The sequence below is a fragment of the Salvelinus sp. IW2-2015 genome, linkage group LG27 (genome assembly GCF_002910315.2).
Source record: "Salvelinus sp. IW2-2015 linkage group LG27, ASM291031v2, whole genome shotgun sequence".
NCBI lineage: Eukaryota > Metazoa > Chordata > Actinopteri > Salmoniformes > Salmonidae > Salvelinus > Salvelinus sp. IW2-2015.
The window spans coordinates 5878330-5901117 of record NC_036867.1 but is presented as its reverse complement, the minus strand read 5'-3'; the positions used below and the strand labels follow the sequence as shown (position 1 = coordinate 5901117).

At 43.3% G+C, this 22788-nt stretch overlaps 1 protein-coding gene and 1 long non-coding RNA gene across 3 annotated transcripts in view; one reads left to right on the top strand and one right to left on the bottom strand.

Moving 5' to 3' along the window:
* xylb (xylulokinase homolog (H. influenzae)) overlaps positions 1-22142 on the top strand; it is a 67420-nt gene extending 45278 nt beyond the window's left edge. For both annotated transcript variants that reach the window (XM_023972618.2, XM_023972619.2), the window contains 2 exons: positions 907-1001; positions 21555-22142. In XM_023972618.2, the coding sequence (XP_023828386.1) occupies positions 907-1001; positions 21555-21623 (164 nt within the window). In that variant the 3' untranslated portion in view covers positions 21624-22142. The remainder of the gene's footprint in view (positions 1-906; positions 1002-21554) is intronic.
* On the bottom strand, positions 19943-20217 carry LOC139023110 (uncharacterized). The gene is made up of 3 exons (XR_011474257.1): positions 20159-20217; positions 20090-20124; positions 19943-19973 (listed from the first exon to the last, which is right to left on the bottom strand). It is a non-coding gene; the product is annotated as an uncharacterized lncRNA (long non-coding RNA).
* Positions 22143-22788: the final 646 nt, after the last annotated feature.

Genomic DNA, 22788 nt, shown 5'->3' with positions numbered 1-22788 from the left:
ACTCATTTTCCCCGAGCAATCTGTCCTAACCAATTTCCCCGAGCAATCTGTCCTAACCAAACAAAGCCACAAAAAAAAGCCTGACTCCCCTTTGGAGTGCTAACTCAACATTTTTTTTCCTCTACCTAACCAGCGGTATGGTTAGTCCATATGCCCGCATTCTCCACCACGTGTGACAAACCTCTTCAAGATAAGGAGAATTTGTCACAAATTAAGCGGGAAACTGTCACCAAAATCACCCGAAGAATGAGAGGACTTTCGAACGGGACAGTACCTGTGTGTTTGTTTCTCTGTCCTGGTCCACGCAGGCCGCAGGTGAGGTTAAGGGATAGCAGGGTTCGGTACACAAATCGGGTTCTCGGTAGGTCCAGGTCCAAACGCCAACAGGTAAGTCCAAACAGTCTAGCTCATACACGGTAAATCCAGATGATATATATCGTCTCTTTCTCTATGGTTCACAGATCCTTCCAGCCCCTCCTCTCTCTCTCTTCCTGGTTTGTCTTGACCCCTTATCTGTGGGTCGGCCCCACCTTCTGAGCATTCCCCTTGCTTCTGGGAATTGTAGTTTTGGCAGTCGGCCATTTTGTGATCTGTAGTTCTGATCGGGGTGGCCATTTTAGTGAGAGGCCAGAGCCTGTTTATTAGTTCTGCTCTCACATATCTGCCATTTATCACTCGACCCCCTTCTTTGCCACATTAGTATTACATGTTTAATACCCAACGGATAAATACAGTATCTATTATGTACCCATTTTCAGCAATTCTTTGCCATAGGTGTTTTTACCTAGGTGATACACATTGTATTGTGATGTACCCCTTTTCAACGATTGGTTGCCATTTGACTAACTTTTTACACGGTGGTATTTGATGTTTTTTGGTAAACTGAATCCACTTTTTGTTTGCCAGGACTTGTTGCTGAATCAGGTGTGTCCTTCGCTGAGGCGGTGAGAAAAGCCCCAGAACCCCAGCTAGCAGTGACCCCAACTCCAGGAGCTGACAAGGTACAGCAGCACAACCCAATACAGCTCAGCAGCTCTCTCACTCTTTCCTTCTCATTCTCTCTACCGCTCCCCCTCCCTCTTGCTAAGTCAACACCGCGTCTTGGTTGTGATCAGCATTTATTCATATTGTGAATCTGTGTCTAAATATGGCCTCTTGCATATACAGTGGCAAGAAAAAGTATGTGAACCCTTTGGAATTACCTGGACTTCTGCATAATTAGTCATACAATTTGATCTGATCTAAGTCACAACAATAGACAAACACAGTCTGCTTAAACTAATAACACACAAACAATTATACTTTTTCATGTCTTTATTGAACACACTGTGTAAACATTCACAGTGCAGGGTGGGAAAAGTTTGTGAACCCTTGGTTTTAATAACTGGTTGACCCTACTTTGGCAGCAATAACCTCAACTAAATGTTTTCTGTAGTTGCGGWTCAGACTTGCACAATGGTCAGGAGAAATTTTGGACCATTCTTCTTAACAAAACTGTTTCAGTTCAGCAATATTCTTGGGATGTCTGTTGTGAACCACTCTCTTGACGTCATGCCACAGCATCTCAATCGGGTTGAGGTTAGGACTCTGACTGGGCCACTCCAGAAGGCATATTTCTTCTGTTGAAGCCATTCTGTTGTTGATTTACTTCTGTGTTTTGGGTCGTTGTCCTGTTGCATCACCCAACTTCTGTTGAGCTTCAATTGGAGGACAGATAGCCTTACATTCTCCTGCAAAATGTCTTGATAAACTTGGGAATTCATTTTTCCGTCGAGGCCCTGAGGCAGCAAAGCAGGTCCAAACCATGATGCTCCCTTCACCATACGTTGCAGTTGGGATGAGGTTTTGATGTTGTTGTGTGTTCCTTCCTTCCTTCCACAACTCAACTTTAGTTTAATTTGTCCACAGAATATTTTGCCAGTAGCGCTATGGAACATCCAGATGCTCTTTTGCGAACTTCAGATGTGCAGCAATGTTTTTTTAGACAGCAGTGGCTTCTTCCGTGGTGTCCTCCCATGAACAYCATTCTTGTTTTGTGTTTTATGTATCGTAGACTCGTCAACAGAGATTTTAGCATGTTCCAGAGATTTCTTTAAGTCTTTAGCTGACACTCTAAGATTCTTCTTAACCTCAATGAGCATTCTGCGCTGTGCTCTTGCAGTCATCTTTGCAGGACGGCCACTMCTAGGGAGAGTAGCAACAGTGCTGAACTTTCTCCATTTATCGACAATTTGTCTTAAAGTGGACTGATGAACATCAAGGCTTTTAGAGATACTTTTGTAAACCTTTCCAGATTTATGCAAGTCAACAATTCTTAATCTTGGGTCTTCTGAGATCTCTTTTGTTCGAGGCATGGTTCACATCAGGCAATGCTTCTTGTGAATAGCAAACAAACATTTTGTGAGTGTTTTTTATAGGGCAGGGCAGCTCTAACCAACATCTCCAATCTCGTCTCAATGATTGTACTCCAGGTTAGCTGACTCCTGACTCCATTTAGCATTTGGAGAAGTCATTAGCCTAGGGGTTCACATACTTTTTCCAACCTACGCTGTGAATGTTTAAATTATGTATTCAATATAGACAGAAATACAATAATTTGTGCGTTATTAGTTTAGGCACACTGTGTTTGTCTGTTAGATGAAGATCAGATCTAATTTTATGACCAATTCATGCAGAAATCCAGATAATTCCAAAGGGTTCACATACTTTTTCTTGCCACTGTGAGTAATACTTTGTGAACGCATTTCAATAAGTTTTCCAAATGGATCACATACTATTTTAAGGTAAGGCATGGGAATGAGGGATACATATGCTAAGGAACTAGCTGTCTGTGCCTCAAAGGCAATGGCTCCAGGTCTACATTTTCTGTACAACATTTCTTTGATCGCCTCTTTGATCTTTCTGAATGGTTTTAATGTTCCGCTGTTGGCTCAGGGCAGACAGCTTGGATGTAACATGCCGCTTAAACATTACTGTTAAGTAGCACCGACAGGATTGGCAAAGTGCTTAGCAATGTGACCAATGAAATCACAGTGTCCTAATGAAGTGACCAATGAAATCACTGTGTTGTAATGAACTGACCAATGAAATCACAGTGTCTTCGCCATATCCCGGCCTACCTCAAATGTCAAAGAGCTCTACTGTTTAACAGTGGCAGCGTCACAGGGGGAACATAGCGATTGTGTGAGTGACGGCTATGACTACAAGACGCTTTTTTAGCCACTGAACTCTCCCCTCAGTCTCCAGACTTATCGGCTGCCGAATAGCCTACTTTTATGAGTCACTGCTTCTTCATTAAATGCTTCATCCCCCTTTGGTGAAGTGATTGTAAAAGTGAATTACATGCCATCCACTCTGACCGGTGGTAGAAATACACGGGGGTCACGCAGGGACAGACGGTGGTTTGCTATCTAAATGGAGCCAGAGACTTTAGGTGTGTGGTGTGTGTGTGTGTGTGTGTGTGTGTGGTGTGTGTGTGTGGTGTGTGTGTGTGGTGTGTGTGTGTGTGTGTGTGTGTGTGTGTGTGTGTTGTTGTGTGTGTGTGTGTGTTGTGTGGTGTGGTGTGGTGTGTGTGTGGTGTGTGTGTGTGAGAAAGAGAGACTTTTACAGAAGGAGATTAATGGATGAGGGAAAAGCTCAGTTCTAGTTAAAATACATGTTATTTAGCACAAATAGGCCAATAAGGAGCTGTGTGAAATTGAAGTGACATTTCTGGGAATTAGTGGGCGAGGCAGCCATTGTGAGCATTTGTAAGAGATGCAGCCAATGCTGCCGCCGACAGTGGACTAATCAAGCGGCATCTTTGATAAAACACAGCGAGGTAATTGGAGTTTGGCGTACGGGGTCGGTGACTCTGCGTCATTGTGAACGGCCACTGCTGGGCTGCTAGTATGTGCAAATGGAGGCTTGAGCGATGTCGTTAACCCTCTAGATTCTAAGCTGGGGAGAATTGTTTTATGACAGTCATACCAAGGATCATTCAGCTATTTGATTTAGAATTTTAGGACCCTTTTAGGGATCCCCCAAAAAAGAACAGATGAATGAATAACAGACTAATTCATAGAAAAACAGATAGTTCCAGTTGAAGTCGGAAGTTTACATAGACTTAGGTTGGAGTCATTAAAACTAGTTTTTCAACCACTCCACAGATGTCTTGTTAACAAACTATAGTTTTGGTAAGTCGGTTAGGGCATCTACTTTGTGCATGACACAAGTCATTTTTCCAACAATTGTTTAGAGACAGATTATTTCACTTATAATTCATTATATCACAATTCCAGTGGGTCAGAAGTTGACTGTGCCTTTAAACAGCTTAGAAAATTCCAGAAAATGATGTCATGGCTTTAGAAGCTTCTGATAGGCTAATTGACATCATTTGAGTCAATTGGAGGTGTACCTGTGGATGTATTTCAAGGCCTACCTTCAAACTGAGTGGATCTTTGCTTGACATCATGGGAAAATCAAAAGAAATCAGCCAAGACCTCAGAAAAAAAATAGTTGACCTCAAGTCTGGTTCATCCTTGGGAGCAATTTCCAAAAGTCTGAAGGTACCACGTTCATCTGTACAAACAATATTATGCTAGTATAAACACCATGGGTCCCCACAGCCGTCATACCGCTCAGGAAGGAGACGCGTTCTGTCTCCTAGAGATGAACGTACTTTGGTGCGAAAAGTGCAAATTAATCCCAGAACAACAGCAAAGGACCCTGTGAAGATGCTGGAGGAAACGGGTACAAAAGTATCTATATCCACAGTAAAACGAGTCCTATATTGACATAACCTAAAAGGCCGCTCAGCAAGGAAGAAGCCACTGCTCCAAAATCGCCATGTAAAAGCCAGACTACGGTTTTCAACTGCGCATGGGGACAAAGATTGTACTTTTTCCTCTGGTCTGATGAAACAAAATAGAACTGTTTGGCCATAATGACCATTGTTATGTTTAGAGGAAAAAGGGGGAGGCTTTTAAACAATTTAAAGGCAATGCTACCAAATACTAATTGAGTGTATGTAAACTTCTGACCCACTGGGAATGTCAAACAAAAGCTGAAATAAATCATTCTCTCTACTATTATTCTGACATTTCACATTCTTAAATAGAGTGGTGATCCTAACTGACCTAAGGCAGGGAATTTTTACTAGGATTAAATGTCAGGAGTTGTGAAAAACTGAGTTTAAATGTATTTGGATAAAGTGTATGTAAACTTCCGACTTCAACTGTAAGTTTTAGAGATATAAGAAAGATCAAGAAACTATTTGTATTTTTTTCACACATATTTACCCCCTTTTTTTAGGTACTAACTACTTACATATATACTTCCATTCATTTCTTTTTTTACTGGTACCAGCGAGTCATGTGAGGCTTGTGGGCATCCTAGAGCAAAACCTTTCCATAGAGGGGTCATATTAGTGTGTAGGCCWAACAGTCCAGACACTATAGATGTTTTTGTGAGAAGACCGATTTTCTGGATGTCTCATGGTCTGACAAATACCGCTGTATCTCGGCCACCTTCCAATGCAGATGCGTAAGGCCGCAATTGGCCGATGCGGTGGATTGACGCGCAGTCCATGCAAAAAAAACGATCTCTATCTTAAACTGACGAATTTTGACGGGAATATTTTTATTATGCTAATTCGATTTCCACGGGGCCACTGAAATTAACTCGAGGGTTAACTGAGGTATATAGGTTSATCTCCCCGTGTAGGAATGGCCATTTTTGACACAATGGTGTTTTCATGTTCTTATTGAGACCGTAATTTCTATACGAGGAAAATGTACTCACAAATCATCCTGCTTTACATTGTGGGAGCAGCTCACTCACTATTCACATTGCACAAGAGTTCATCATGTTTATTTGACATATGAACATATCATAGGCATGGAAACCTATATATGTCTAGGACAAAACCATAAGGCCCAAGAGAGAACACATGCGCACATACTGTAGAGAGTTAGTGTGTGTGTGCTTGTGTGTGTATCTGTGTGTGCCTGAGTGCCTGTGCTTACAATTCATGAAGCGCAGCAGGAGTGTGCCGAGGTGAACAAGTTCTTCCTATGAGGTGAAGGTATATAGCAGGCAGTACCCATTAGAAAAACCCAACGCACATACCTATAGATGACGTGCGTATATGTGTGTGTGTGTGTACAGTTCACAAAGCATTACACAGCAGCACAGTGTGCCGAGGGGAACAGGTTCCTCTGACGTGGAAGTAAGTTAAGTTGTGCTCTTTTAGCCTCTGTAAGGGCTTAATTAAGGGATAAGGGATGTGGGACATGCACTGTAGGTCTAGTTAATTAACATTGTCTAGGCTTAAAAGAAGAGGATCCTGAGATGATTGACAGTTGTCACAATGTTTTGAAATGTACTGGTTTTGTACTCCTTAGTCCAGAAGTTAAGAAGCAACATCAACAGTCAGGGTTGTAGTTGTACGCACGGTGTCCATATTTGGACTTCTTCAGAGTCACAAGAAGTTGGTGTCAAGAGTATGGTTGCACATTTTGGGGGATATTCAGAGGTGGAARCTTTCCGTATGAGTTAACGGGAATATATGGGAATTAACGAGAATATATGGTAATTAAGGCAAATATATGCTAATTATTTTTAAATGTAGATGTTTTTTGCATTGGATATATTTACCATATCATATGGAGACAGAAACATAAACATTTTACCTTATCATAAGTAGACATAATTACAAATYATTAAATCCTACCAATAGAAATAAAATTAAAATAAATAGTTATGAATTGAACTTTAATTAAATGAGTTGACTCTTCACATGGGATGATTTCATTGAACAACAAAAGAAAGGGAATATCGAATGATCCCCAATGATCCATCGCATCTCCCAAAAACGTTTTCAACATACATCTTTAAAATGATAGTCTACAAACTACAGCTTTGGATGTCTTCCTCTCAGGCTTCCATGTCTTCTCCCTGGACCTCCTCAATGTCCACCTTATGAACATCAGACTATGAGGCCTCATCTTCACTGTCACTTTCAAACCTTGTTGAGGATGGCTCGTTGTCAGGCTCAAAAATACTCAAATTTGCCCGAATGGGCCAATTTTTCAACCCTTGTATTGGTCAGCCTGTTGCGTGCTCTGGTGTGTGTGTTCCCAAACAAGGACCAGTTGTGCTCTGAGGCGGCTGATGTTGGTGGGATTTGGAGGATGATGGAGGCAACAAGGTAAAGAGCCTCAGATCCACAAAGTCCCTTCCACCAGGTGGCTGATGAGATATGTTGGCACGACTGCCATATTGCATCTCCATCCCAAAGCCCTTGCTTGGAAGTGTACTTCGCCAGACTGCCACGAACCTTGCCCTCGTCCAGGCCAAGGTGACGAGACACAGTAGTGATGACACCATAGGCCTTGTTGATCTCTGCACCAGACAGGATTCTCTTGCCAGCATACTTGGGGTCCAACATGTACGCTGCGGCGTGTATGGGCTTCAGGCAGAAGTCTTTTTGGTGTATTTCAGAACTGCAGTTTCCTCTGCTTGGAGCAACAGTGAAGTGGGCAGGGCAGTACGGATTTCTTCTCTTACATCTGCAAGCAGAATCTGAACATCAGACAGGATGGCATTGTCTCCCTCAATTCGTGTAATGGCTACTGCTATAGGTTTCAGGAGTTTCAGGCTGCTTACCACTCTCTCCCAAAATACATAATCCAGGAGGATCCTCTTGATGGGGCTGTCCATATCGATATGGCCATTTCTTGGAGAGACTCCTTCCCCTCCAGGAGACTGTCAAACATGATGACAACACCACCCCAACGGGAGTTGCTGGGCAGCTTCAATGTGGAGCTCTTATTCTTCTCACTTTGCTTGGTGAGGTAGATTGCTGCTATAACTTGATGACCCTTCACATACTTAACCATTTCCTTGGCTCTCTTGTAGAGTATATCCATTGTTTTCAGTGCCATGATGACCTTGAGGAGCAGATTCAATGCATGAGCAGCACAGCCAATGGGTGTGATGTGAGGGTAGGACTCCTCCACTTTAGATCAAGCAGCCTTCATGTTCGCAGAATTGTCTGTCACCAGTGCAAATACCTTCTGTGGTCCAAGGTCATTGATGACTGCCTTCAGCTCATCTGTAATGTAGAGACCGGTGTGTCTGTTGTCCCTTGTGTCTGTGCTCTTGTGGAATACTGGTTGAGGGGTGGAGATGATGTAGTTTAATTATTCCTTGCCCACAAACATTTGACCACCCATCAGAGGTGATTGTAATAAGGTCTGCTTTCTCTATTATTTGCTTGACCTTCACTTGAACTCTGTTGAACTCTGCATCCAGCAAATTAGTAGATAAAGCATGTCTGGTTGGAGGGGTGTATGCTGGGCGAAGAACATTCAGAAATCTTTTCCAATACCCATTGCCAGTTGCATACACAGCTCGAGCAAGACATTCATCAGCATTTCTCTGACTATGTTTCCTGTAAAGATTAGGAAAAAAAATGTAAAAAAAACTACAAATACAATTCCATGTACAGATAAATAGTTAAGCAGTTAGATTAAACAACTCCTTTGTAAGATAACAGTTTTAAAATGAAATGTATGGAAACAGGTGAATTAACACTCTTCAGTTATCAGGCTCAAGCAAGCTAAAACCCACATGGTAGCAATAACTATCTTGCAGAAATTGTTAACAAGTTAGAAATTATATAAAAACACTTTGCTGTAGACTACTATTTACTAGTTAACAAAAAATGTATGTAATATAAAATATATTCACCCCACCCAGTATTGTAATCAAAACTTACCAGAAAGCATGTAGTCCTCGGCTCAGACAGTGTAGTAGTGTGGGATCTATAGCATATCATTAGTGTGCAACATCTTAAGAATCAGCTGTACATGTGATGGAAGAGTGCATTGTACATGTGATAGAAGAATGCACTGTGCATGCAGAGGGTTGCAACTCCATTGAATTGGGGATAGTTTAACCGAAATATACCACAATACCTAGAATTGCCTTATGTGTATCTCACAAAAGGTTCACTGTTAAAAGCTAACTTTTTTGATGAATTTAAGCAAAATTCCCCAAATTCCAGGGCAATTTGCAAACAGAGAAAGATTTTCCACAGGTAAACAATTTCTTTCAACGCAATCTGTGATAATGTTACGCTTGTGCTGGTTGAAAAGTATTTATTTATGGAGCGCTGAGCTCAGATAATCGCATCCTATTCTTTCGCAGTAAATMATTTTTTWAATCTGACAACGCAGTTAGATTAGCAAGATTCTAGGCTTTTGAAGCATGTGAGACACTTTTATTTTCAGGAATGTTTAATATGACTATTTGTGGCGATCACCGTATGTTGTCTATTTTCAAACCCGGATCCGGGATCAGTACTAAGTAGAGGTTAACTTCCCATGGAAAATTTACGAAAAAATTCTGGAAATTTGCCAGAAAGTTTCGACCCTTTGCAACCCTAGTCAAGAGTCTCGCTCYTTCTCAGTTATGTTTCTTGCAGCGTATTTGGTGGTTCTTCAAAAATATTTTGGCATAAAAGCTCTCTCCTAGCAGGTGTGTCCTTCAGAGCACAACAGATTGACAGTACTATTATGTCAACAATGAAACAGGTAGTGAGGAGAAGGGGGAAAAAACGCTTTTAAAAGAGAGATGTTCCAAATGTGGGCTTAAACTTCAACCTTGATAAATATTCATGAGCTAGGACTACGACAGCTTAATGGCAAACATCTTAATATTTTTTTAGCCTTTGTCTTTATTCCTGCAATCCCTCACTTCTCCCCCCCTTCCCTTCCCTCAAGGTTGTCTATGTAGGCTGTGTGAAAGAGAGACAGTAACAAAGTGGGCCGCTTGCTGTTTCTTAATTTGGAGTTTGACAGAAACATCACAGTTCAACGATTGTCTCATTGTGAAGGATTCTGTGAGGAAAAAGCTTAGTGCCTACCTCCCTCCTAAAATCAGACATTACCTACCCCAACAAAGGCACATTAACATGGCGACTGGTATGATTTGGGGTCCCGGGAAAAGGGAGACGGTTTGACATGTCTAATATCTCTCATATATTTGGCATGTTGAATTTCTCTGTAATCACTGACATGTCGAATATCTCTCACTGACATGTCGAATATCTCTGTTATCACCCAGTCAAGAAGAGATGCTCGTCATTCTAATGGCGAAGGCATGAATAACAACATATATGCATATTAGATATCAGTCCTAATTTTTTGTGTGTATGGGAGGCAAACAGTGGTAAGTCAAATTAGACTGCCATTGATTTGGAAGGGTAATTTTTGGAATGGGGAAATATTGCCAAAATTGATATCAAACGTGTACCTTTCTGTCATTACAAACTGWCAATACCATATGAGATATAAATACACTTTTTATATCACATGAAAAATGCATGTATTTAAAATATTTTACAAGATACATGTAGCTACGAAACTGGCTGGGTTTCTTAAGATGATACCAGTATTAGTGAGGAGATGTTTTGCAGGCTTTTCTCATGATGTACCTTTAAATAATTCAGTATTCTTCATAAATAACAATGAGACATTTCACAACTGCTTATTACATGCGTGATGTAGCACATCGAACAGGGTTTCCTCCTGCAGCGCTATAAATTTAGAAGCCTTTGATTATTAGACTGTTTTGCGAGACAGCGTGTGCGACCCATTTCCCACCCAGTGAATGACGATGTTCTTCCTAATGAGACAGCAATGTAAATGATGTGTGTTAATTTTCCATTAATTGGCCACCAATCAAAATATAAAGTGTATTGTTGCCTGGTCTGTTATGTTCCTATACACAGTAGTCTAGTATATGTTCTGAATGAGCTGAAAGTCATACATGTTGTTTCTCCTCTCCGTCCCTCATGACACACACACACACACACACACAGTACTGTGTGTATTCCTAAAGATAGAAAATGACTGTTTTGTAATGTTAAGAAAGACAGTTGTTTTGCCGTCATCTCTTTCATTGTCTGCAGAAGATGAGCTCTGGACCTGTACATGTCTTAATTTGAGCCATTTTGCTACAGCTGGGAAAAAAAATAATCCTGAAGCAACAGGAAATGTGAATTACTATTTGGATATTTTTGTAGGAGTTTTTCGTAAGGGAAAATCAAATCAGAAATATTTAAGTGGAAATTACAAACTTCAGAAGCCTTTTAAAACCTCAAATACACTACAAGTTTGACATTTTCTGCATTTCAGGAAAGTTCTCCTGTAACAGGGTGATCAAATTAAGATCCTACAGCTGCCTTACAGGTTGAAAGAACCAGGGAACTTCATGTACTGTATGGAGAGTACATGATGTACTTTATGTACAGTAGCTTATCTTTGTGTTGTTAATAGACCTTTCAATCACTTTCACGTCACTACAGCCTACCTATTGAGCTTTAAAGTGATGTTGTCTGTCGGTTTCACAATACATTAACAACGGCGCTGCTTCTCTGAAGTGTGCCTTTTGTTCTAGCTTCTCGGCAGCGTATCTTTGAATGTGGTCTGAGGGACCGATGAGCATTGTGTGTTTGTGTGTTATATTAGAATGCTCTATATTTGCTATGCCCCGGTGGGAATTCATTGCAGATGACGTGTCGTCAGCCCCTGTTGGGCGGGAATACGTTTAGCTGTCAGGGCGGCAGCGGCAACCTATTAAGGAGATGGCAGGAATCAGACATGCCGGATTACCGTTCATTGCACTTTTATGCAAACCCGTCGAACATCCTACCTCCATATTAACGACAGCTACTTAGCTACATGGTGTTGCTGGGAAAAGCAGAAGTTTTAGACTAAGTATTCAGCACCCTGGACAGTTTTACTAAACTATAAAAAGAAATTGAATGAATCACAAAGCCTTGTACTTCTTAATGTTAACTGCTAGCATGCTGATGTTGTACAATGTCAGTTCTGGTCAGGGATTTGTAGGCTAACAGATAGCTAACACAGCTTTTGAAATAAACCTTCACAGTTTATTGAGAGCATAAATCAGTGTGTGAATATCCCTTTTTTAGCCTAATACTGTCGGCCCTTTTTATCGACATAAGAAATCATGGATGTGCATAGGCCTCTCTGAGATTTCTCTCTGACCTGATTGATGTGGCCCATAGAAGGGACTACCCGGCCAAAAGGAGAGCAGTGTTAGTGTACCACACTACCCACTGTCCTCTGGGGCATCGGGGTGTTGTTGCTGTGGAAACGCTGGGTCTTTATCTCCCTTCATAGAGATTGTCAGAGGTCAGCAGAGACTACACTATTCAGAGGGTTCTTTAATTGGTGTTTACCTTACACACGTTTTGTTCTTCTATCCTCGGGGGACCTAAAATTGATTTCCATTCAAAATCCTATTTAACCTAAGCCTAACCCATAACCCTAAACCTAACCACTAACCCCTTACCCAAACCTTAACCCGTAACCCTAAACCTAACCCCTTACCCTAACCCTAAACCTAACCCCTAAGCTCATGGGGTCATTGGAAATGTCCCCACGAGAGAGAATTTTCCTTGTTTTTGTGGGGACGTTTGTGGATTTTTTTTGTCCCCACAAGGATAGAAAAACCAACCAACACACACACCACGCACACACTAGTTATACTAAATGTCTATTACACTTTCCAAATTGAGTGTGTTGTTGACATGTACAATACAACACAATTCTGTATGCCCCCCAGGGATAGCCTGCTATTGCCAGAGAACAACATTAATGGATGGTGTCAAGGGGGCAGAAAGCTATTTTCTTAGGTATGGGGCAGAGGCTGGCAGAGGAAAATATCTTTCACCCCTCCTTTTTTTCCCGTTTAATATACTCTCCCGCAATGCAATCTCTATAGACTCGGGAGAAGTAACTATGGCGCCGGAGAAGAAGGCTGACGTTTTAAGTGTCCCCAACCGAATGTGTTTTTTTGTTCATTTATTTGCGTTTGTACATAATGTTGCCGCTACCGTCTCTTATGACCGAAAATAACTTTTGGACATCAGGACTGCGATTACTCACCACGGACTGTCAGTATTATTCTTTTCCTTTAACGAGTCTGACGAGCCCAACCCGAGTAATATACTGCTTTCTCGGGAACAGGCCCAGATCCTTGTGATTTGCGTGAAGAGGAGGCAGAGAAAAAGGGGCCAGAGGGCGTGCTGCCTTCTGAGGATTTGTAGGCGATCGAATAAACCCCCACTTCTGCTAGCAAACGTGCAATCTTTGGAGATTAAAATTGATGATCTACGCGGAAGATTAAACTACCAACAGGACATTCAAAACTGTAATATCTTATGTTTCACGGAGTCGTGGCTGAACGATGACACTATCAACATACAGCTGGCTGGTTATACCGGCAGGATAGAACAGCAGCATCTGGTAAGACAAGTGGTGGCGGACTATGTATTTTTGTAAATAACAGCTGGTGCACGATATCTAAATCAAATCAAATTTTATTTGTCACATACACATGGTTAGCAGATGTTAATGCGAGTGTAGCGAAATGCTTGTGCTTCTAGTTCCGACCATGCAGTAATATCTAACAAGTAATCTAACAATTTCACAACAACTACCTTATACACACAAATGTAAAGGAATGAATAAGAATATGTACATAAAAATATATGGATGAGCGATGGCCGAACAGCATAGGCAAGATGCAGTAGATGGTATAGAGTACAGTATATACATATGAGATGAGTAATGTAGGGTATGTAAACATTATATAAAGTGGCATTGTTTAAGTAACTAGTGATACATTTATTAAATCCAATTATTCATTATTAAAGTGGCTAGAGATTTGAGTCAGTATGTTGGCAGCAGCCACTCAATGTTTGTGGTGGCTGTTTAACAGTCTGATGGCCTTGAGATGGAAGCTGTTTTTCAGTCTCTCGGTCCCAGCTTTGATGCACCTGTACTGACCTCGCCTTCTGGATGTTAGCGGGGTGAACAGGCAGTGGCTCGGGTGGTTGTTGTCCTTGATGATCTTTTTGGCCTTCCTGTGACATCGGGTGGTGTAGGTGTCCTGGAGGGMAGGTAGTTTGCCCCCGGTGATGCGTTGTGCAGACCTCACTACCCTCTGGAGAGCCTTACGGTTGCGTGCTGTATCACCGCCGTACCAGGCGGTGTTAACAGCCCGACAGGATGCTCTCGATTGTGCATCTGTAAAAGTTTGAGTGTTTTTGGTGACAAGCCAAATTTCTTCAGCATCCTGAGGTTGAAGAGGCGTTGCTGCGCCTTCTTCACCACGCTGTCTGTGTGGGTGGACTATTTCAGTTTGTCCGTGATGTGTACGCCGAGGAACTTAAAACTTTCCACCTTCTCCACTACTGTCCCGTCGATGTGGATAGGGGGCTGCTCCCTCTGCTGTTTCCTGAAGTCCACGATCACCTCCTTTGTTTTGTTGACATTGAGTGTGAGGTTATTTTCCTGACACCACACTCCGAGGGCCCTCACCTCCCTGTAGGCCGTCTCGTCGTTGTTGGTAATCAAGCGTACCACTTTAGTGTCGTCTGCAAACTTGATGATTGAGTTGGAGGCGTGCATGGCCACGCAGTCATGGGTGAACAGGGAGTACAGGAGAGGGCTGAGTACGCACCCTTGTGGGGCCCCAGTGTTGAGGATCTGCGGGGTGGAGATGTTGTTTCCTACCCTCACCACCTGGGGGCGGCCCGTCAGGAAGTCCAGGACCCAGTTTCACAGGGCGGGGTCAAGACCCAGGGTCTCGAGCTTAATGACGAGTTTGGATTGTACTATGGTGTTAAATGCTGAGCTGTAGTCGATGAACAGCATTCTTACATAGGTATTCCTCTTGTCCAGATGGGTTAGGGCAGTGTGATTGCGATTGCATCGTCTGTGGACCTATTGGGGCGGTAAGCAAATTGGAGTGGATCTAGGGTGTCAGGTAGGGTGGAAGTGATATGGTCCTTGACTAGTCTCTCAAAGCACTTCATGATGACGGAAGTGAGTGCTACGGGGCGATAGTCGTTTAGCTCAGTTACCTTAGCTTTCTTGGGAACAGGAACAATGGTGGCCCTCTTGAAGCATGTGGAAACAGCAGACTGGGATAGGGATTAATTGAATATGTCCGTTAACACACCAGCCAGCTGGTCCGTCTGGACCGGCAGCCTTGCGAGGGTTAACACGTTAAAATGTTGCTCGCCTGAGGTAGAGTGTCTCATGATAAGCTGTAGACCACACTGTCTACCTAGAGAGTTTATCTGTATTTTTCGTAGCTGTTTACATACCACCACAGACTGAGTCTGGCACTAAGACAGCATTGAATGAGCTGTATTCTGCCATAAGCAAACAAGAAAACGCTCACCCAGAGACGGCGCTCCTAGTAGCCGGGGACTTTAATGCAGGGAAACTTAAATCCAGTTGACCAAATTTCTATCAGCATGTTAAATGTGCAACCAGAGGGGAAAAAACTCTGGACCACCTTTACACCACACACAGAGACGCATACAAAGCTCTCCCTCGCCCTCCATTTGGCAAATCTGACCATAATTCTATCTTCCTGATTCCTGCTTACAAGCAAAAATTCAAGCAGGAAACACCAGTGACGAGATCGATTAAGTGGTCAGATGAAGCAGATGCTAAGCTACAGGACTGTTTTGCTAGCACAGACTGGAATATGTTCCGGGATTTCTCCGATGGTATTGAGGAGTACACCACATCATTCATTGATTCATCAATAAGTTAATTGATGATGTAGTCCCCACAGTGACCGTACGTACATACCCCAACCAGAAGCCATGGATTACGGGCAACATCCGCACTGTCCTAAAGGCTAGAGCTGCCGCTTTAAAGGCCGCAGGGGCCCCTCAGGGTGCGTGCTCAGTCCTCTCCAGTCCTCCCTGTTCACTCATGACTGCACGGCCAGGCACGACTCCAACGCCATCATTAAGTTTGCCGATGACAACACGGTGGTAGGCCTGATCAACGACAATGACGAGACAGCCTATAGGGAGGAGGTCAGAGACCTGGCTGTGTGGTGCCAGGACAACAACCTCTCCCACAACGTGATCAAGACAAAGGAGATGATTGTGGACTACAGGAAACAGAGGACTGAGCATGCCCCCATTCTCATCGACGGGGCTGCAGTGGAGCAGGTTGATAGCCTCAAGTTCCTTGGTGTCCACATCACCAACAAACTAACATGGTCCAAGCACACCAAGACAGTTGTGAAGAGGGTACGACAATACCTATTCCCCCTCAGGAGACTGAAAAGATTTGGCATGGGTCCTCAGATCCTCAAAAGATTCTACAGCTGCACCATCGAGAGCATCCTGACTGGATGCATCACTGCCTGGTATGGCAACTTCTTGGCCTCCGACCGCAAGGCACTACAGAGGGTGGTGCGAACGGCCCAGTACATCACTGGGGCCAAGCTTCCTGCCATCCAGGACCTTTATACCAGGCGGTGTCAAAGGAAAGCCCTAAAAATGGTCAAAGACACCAGCCACCCTAGTCATAGACTGTTCTCTCTGCTACTGCACGGCAAGCGGTACCGGAGCGCCAAGTCTAGGTCCAAGAGGCTTCTAAACAGCTTCTACCCCCAAGCCATAAGACTCCTGAACTTCTAATCAAATGGCTACCCAGACTATTTGCATTGCCCCTTTCCCCCTCTTTTACACCACTGCTACTCTCTGTTGTTATCAACTATGCATAGTAACTTTAACTCTACCTCATGTACATCTTACCTCAAATAACCGGTGCCCCCGCACATTGACTCTGTACCGGTACCCCCCTGTATATTGTCTCGCTATTGTTATTTTACTGTTGTTCTTTAMTTACTTGTTACTTTTGTTTCTTATTCTTATCCGTATTTCAAAAATATATATTTTTTAACTGCATTGTAAGTAAGGTCTACACCTGTTGTATTCGATGTATGTGACTAATACAATTTGATTTGATTTAAATTGCAAGAGGATTAGATTCACTGAAGGAAATGTGGAGTGAGATGTATCTGATTTTTCACCTAAGCTGCTTATTGGGTCGTTCATCCATATTCGGACCCCTTTACTTTTTCCACATTTTGTTACATTACAGCCTCTAAAACTGATTAAATTATTACTTTTTTTCCATCAATCTACACACAATACCTCATAATGTCAAAGGGAACCTGTGGTATATTCAATTGATTGGACATGATTTGGAAAGGCAAACACCTGTCTCTATAAGGTGTCAGAGCAAAAACCAAGCCATGAGGTCGAAGGAATTGTTCGTAGAGCTCCGAGATAGGTAATACTCCTAAGTATTCAGACCCTTTACAGCGATTACAGTCTTGAGTCTTCTTGGGTATGACGCTACAAGTTTGGCACACCTGTATTTGGGGAGTTTCTCCCATTCTTCTCTGCAGATCCTCTCAAGCTCTGTCAGGTTGGATGGGGAGCCTTGCTGCACAGCTATTTTCAGGTCTCTCCAGAGATGTTAAATAGGGTTCAAGTCCGGGCTCTGGCTGGGCCACTCAAGGACATTCAGAAACTTGTCCCGAAGCCACTCCTGCATTGTCTTGGCTGTGTGCTTAGGGTCGTTGTCCTGTTGGAAAGTGAACCTTCACCCCAGTCTGAGGTCCTGAGTGCTCTGGAGCAGGTTTTCATCAAGGATCTCTCTGTACTTTGCTCTGTTCATCTTTCCCGCAATCCCGACTAGTCTCCCAATTTCTGCAGCTGAAAAACATCCCCACAGCATGATGCTGCCACCATCTTTTTTAAAAAATGTAACCTTAAGAGTGGCTTCCGTCTGGCCACTCTACCATAAAGGCCTGATTGGTGGAGTGCTGCAGAGATGGTTGTCCTTCTGGAAGGTTCTCCCATCTCCACAGARGAACTCTAKAGCTCTGTCAGAGTGAGTGACCATTGCTCAGATTGGCTGGGCGGCCAGCTCTAGGAAGAGTCTTGGTGGTTTAAAACTATATATATCTTCTGTATACCACCCCTACCTTGTCACAACACAACTGATTGGCTCAAACGCATTAAGAAGGAAAGAAATAGCACAAATTAACTTTTAACAAGGCACACCTGTTAATTGAAATGCATTCCAGGTGACTACCTCATGAAGCTGGTTAAGAGAATGCCAAGCGTGTGCAAAGCTGTCATCAAGGCAAAGGGTGGCTACTTTGAAGAATCTCAAATGTAAAATATAATTACATTTGTTTAATACTTTTTTGGTTACTACATAATTCTATGTGTGTTATTTCATAGTTTTGATGTCTTCACTATTATTCTGCAATGTAGAAAATATTAAAAAATAAAGAAAAACCCTTTAATGAGCAGGTGTGTCCAAACTTTTGACTGCTACTGTATATTTACCCCAAAATGTGTGGGGTATTGGAAATGATGGAAGCTACAATCTATCCGCAATATTAAAGCTGATCTACCCCCTACATTTTTTTGTTTAAAAGCCTAGTCCATGGATSSGCAACTTTGATGGGGGTGGGGGCCTGAAAAAATGCATGCCCACATCCATACACACACATGCAGTCAGAGGTTCATTTCCTGCAATTCTACAACTTTCGCCATGAAGCGTGGAGAAAATGTTGCAGTTCTAAAGTTTGCTGCAATTCTACACATTTCACCATGGGGTGAAGAGAAGATTTTGTGTGCGACCACACACACGTGCATACACTCCCTCCAGCAGWGTTATGTCAATCTTATTTCCTGAGCATTGCACAGCGTCGGTGCATGGTGGCCCCTGCCAACTGCTGACACTGGTGTGATTAGCCACCCTGCTCTGGCATGATACGCTGTGGCACCATGGAGCTCTGGCCTAGAGACAACACTCCACAGAGGAAGTGAGAGGGGCGGGTAGAGATGGGGAGGGGCATTGGAGGTAGAGGGCTGGAGCAGTGAGAAAGAGGGCAGGGGTATGGTAGACAGCAAGCAAGAGAAAGGAGAGAGTAGAAACTCTGAGGATAACAGAAACAGATGAAGATAGAGAGGACCAGGGAAATGGAGTCAGGGGGATAGAGAGGACCAGGGAAATGGAGTCAAGGGAATAGAGAGGACCAGGGAAATGGAGTCAGGGGGATATAGAGGTCCAGGGGAATGGAGTCAGGGGGATAGAGAGGACCAGGGGAATGGAGTCAGGGGGATAGAGAGGACCAGGGGAATGGAGTCAGGGGGATAGAGAGGAACCAGGGGAATGGAGTCAGGGCTGCGAAGATGAGAGGACCAGGGAATGGAGCCAGGGGGATAGACGAGGACCAGGGAAATGGAGTCAGTGGGGATAGAGAGGACCAGGGAATTGGAGTCAGGGGATAGAGAGGACCAGGGGAAATTGAGTCGGGGGATAGAGAGACCAGGAGAAATGGAGTCGGGCAGAGAGATTAAAAGGACAAAAGGGAATGGAGTCAGGGGAATAGAGAGGACCAGGGAAATGGAGTCAGGGATAGAGACGAACCAAGGGGAATGGAGTCAGGGGGATAGGCAGGACCAGGGGAATGGAGTCGGGAGATAGAGAGGACCAGGGGATATGGAGTCAGGGGGATAGGCAGGAACAGGGGAATGGAGTCAGGGGATAAGAGAGGACCAGGGAAATGGAGTCAGGGGATAAGAGAGGACCAGGGGGAATGGAGTCAGGGGGATAGGCAGGACCAGGGGATGGAGTCAGGGGGAATAGGCGGACCAGGGGATGGAGTCAGGGGGATAGAGAGGACCAGGGGAATGGAGTCAGGGGATAGAGAGGACAGGGAATGTGAGTCAGGGGTATAGAGAGGACCAGGGGAGTCTAATGGAATGTGAATTAAAAAGGTTCAGACTGGATTGAAGACTCAATCAATATCATATTCTTCTCACTGTCGCACGCCACACATTCCATTAAAATTCCTATTTTCCTTAACCTTAACCGCAACACAACCCTCCTAAAAATAAAGGTAACTCTTAACCAAACCAAGACCCCCTGATCCTAACAGTAATTCACTATTGTACCCTAACATGTATAACCCTAACCCTAATGTAAACCTAATACTAATAACCTAAGCCCTAACCTTGTAACCTAACATTAACCCTAACCCTAATTGTAACCCTAACACTAACCCTAACCCTAATTGTAACCCTAACTTAACCCTAACGCCTAATTGTAACCCATACATTAACTAACCCTAATTGTAACCCTAGCATAACCCTAAACCCAATTGTAACCTAACACTAAACCCTAACCCTAATTGTAACCCTACCTAAAACTCTAAGCCTAATTGTAACCCTACTAACTATTAACCCTAACCCTAATTGTAACCCTAACACTAAACCTCTAAGCCTAAAAAAGCCTTTTTGTCCCCACTTGTCAGTATTGTCCTTGTTTACTTCCTTGTGAGGGACTTCTGGTCCCATAAGGGATAGTACACCCCCTCCCCCTTTCACCGCCCCCCCCCACACACCACACAGGGTTCTAAGGGCAGACAAACAGTGTCCTGGCTGACTGACTTTTCAAAGCAAATTGAACTGAGTGTCCACAGTGGTATTTTCAGAAGAAGGCCATCCGGCTCGGTGTCTGCTGCTATGCCCTCTCTAACCCTTTCACACCATGCGTGTCCATCCACCACAGGGGAGAAAAATAACCCATATTTCTGGCCTCTGGGCTGGCAAACACTTTATTTAGACTACTTTTCAGACCTAAAAATATCTAAGGTCTGGTAAGCCTTTTCATACCTCTGACCGAGCGAACTTATACTGGCTGGCTGGTTATACCATCAACAATATACCGACTTTTCACACCTACTGAGTTGAGCACGAGCCGTGCTGATCTGATCTGGTTACACATCCACCATATACTCTTTTCACAAAAAGGAAAGGACAATGTGAATAAGAATATCTGAGCCAGTACCGTACGAGCACATGTGACAGTCTGGAGAGCGTGGAAACGTTCTGCTGCCTGCAACATCCTCTCAGCATGACCGGTTTGGCGTGGTCAGTCATGGTGGGGTGGCATTTCTTTGGGGGCCACACAGCCCTCCATGGGCTCGCCAGAGGTAGCCTGACTGCCATTAGGTACCGAGATGAGATCCTCAGCCCCCTTGTGAGACCATATCTGGTGCAGTTCTGCAAGAGGAGGCATTGATGCTATGGACTGGCCGCCCCGTTCCCCAGACCTGAATCCAATTGAGCACATCTGGGACATCATGTCTCGCTCCATCCACCAACGCCACGTTGCACCACAGACTGTCCAGGAGCTGGCGGATGCTTTTAGTCCAGGTCTGGGAGGAGATCCTCAGGAGACCATCCGCCACCTATCAGGAGCATGCACAGGCGTTGTAGGGAGGTCATATACAGGGCACGTGGAGGCCACAACATACACTGAGCTCCTTTTGACTTTTTTAAAGACATTACATCAAGTTGGATCAGCCTGTAGTGTGGTGTTTCCACTTGAATTTTGAGTGTGACTCCAAAATCCAGACCTCCATGGGTTGATAAATGTTGATTTCCATGATAATTTTTGTGTGATTTTTGTTGTCACACATTCCAAGCTACGTACAAGAAAAAAGTATTTAATAAGAATATTTCATTCATTCAGATCTAGGATGTGTTATTTTAGTGTTCCCTTTATTTTTTTGAGCAGTGTAGAACATTTAGGTTCTCACTGGGATTTCTTTGTCTTTTTTTGTTTCAGGTGTTCGCTCCCCTGTTGAGGCGTTACGCTGAGCTGGAGGAGACAGTGCTYCAGGAATCAAAGCAGTGACTGAACACTGGCAATTATTTCAATCAGCACATTTCTCCATGGTCTGATGAGCAAATATGAAGGACTTGCAAACCTGTGCTTTACACGTGATTCCAACCTCTTGATTTTGACTTTGTAAAACACCTTAAATATAATTTTTTTAAAGGTAATTTTTCATGAATGTATCTGCAAGTGACACGACCCTCTTCAATTTGTTTAGTTGTGATGACTCGTAGGGATTACACTAAGAATACCTCATTTTCTTTGCATTCTTCGCTTCTTCTGTCTAATTGTGTATTCAGCAACCAATCTCTGTTGTCATGCCATGATCATTTCAATGGGCATTTAGATAGTCAAACAAGTCTTTTTGGAAGTATGAAAGTTCCATAAGGGAATTGTCTTCTCACTCAGAAATTAACTGAATAATTTTGTTCTGATGGGAATTCTGAAAGACCTACAGTATGAGTATTCTGAATCTTCAGTGATCGACTGTGCTGATGCCCTCGAATTTCTTCAAACAATAAAATCTATTGAACTTTTCATGACAACCCATGTCATTACTGTGATTAATCACATTGGTGAAGGTGACCGAGACAGTCTTTTCTTACAATGAGATTGTTGTATCTGTTTCTCCTTTGCGGATGTTCTGACTGGGGCTGTGTCCTACTGGTCTATTAATACCCAGCATTCCTAGCGGCGCATACACACACACACACACACACACAGGCCCCACGATTGCCACTCCCAATAAATTGTTCATTATTCTCCTCCAGTCCAACCAACATCTTTGTGCTTAAATGATCTCCATAGTTATGTTCATTAGGCAACAAACTATAATACCATCGGTATTTTGACAAACATACTTTTAGATCAGTTAGATTGTGTTAGGGAGGGAACGAACTCAATATACCTTAAAATGACTAAAACCAACTGGAAACTGTAGAAATGAGAATGGACCTACATTCATACAATCTATTTACTGTGTCCAGCTGGATAATAATCACAGAAATGAAAGCTAGAGAGTCGAGAGCATCGAAAATTCCAAAAACTATGGATATGTGGCCCCCAGGGCAAAATGACTTTGACACCCCTATTCTAGATGGCAAACATATAGGATGTTGATGCGAATGGTTCTCTTGTCACTTTCTTTTTGGCACGTTACACTGTCAACATGTGACAACGTTCC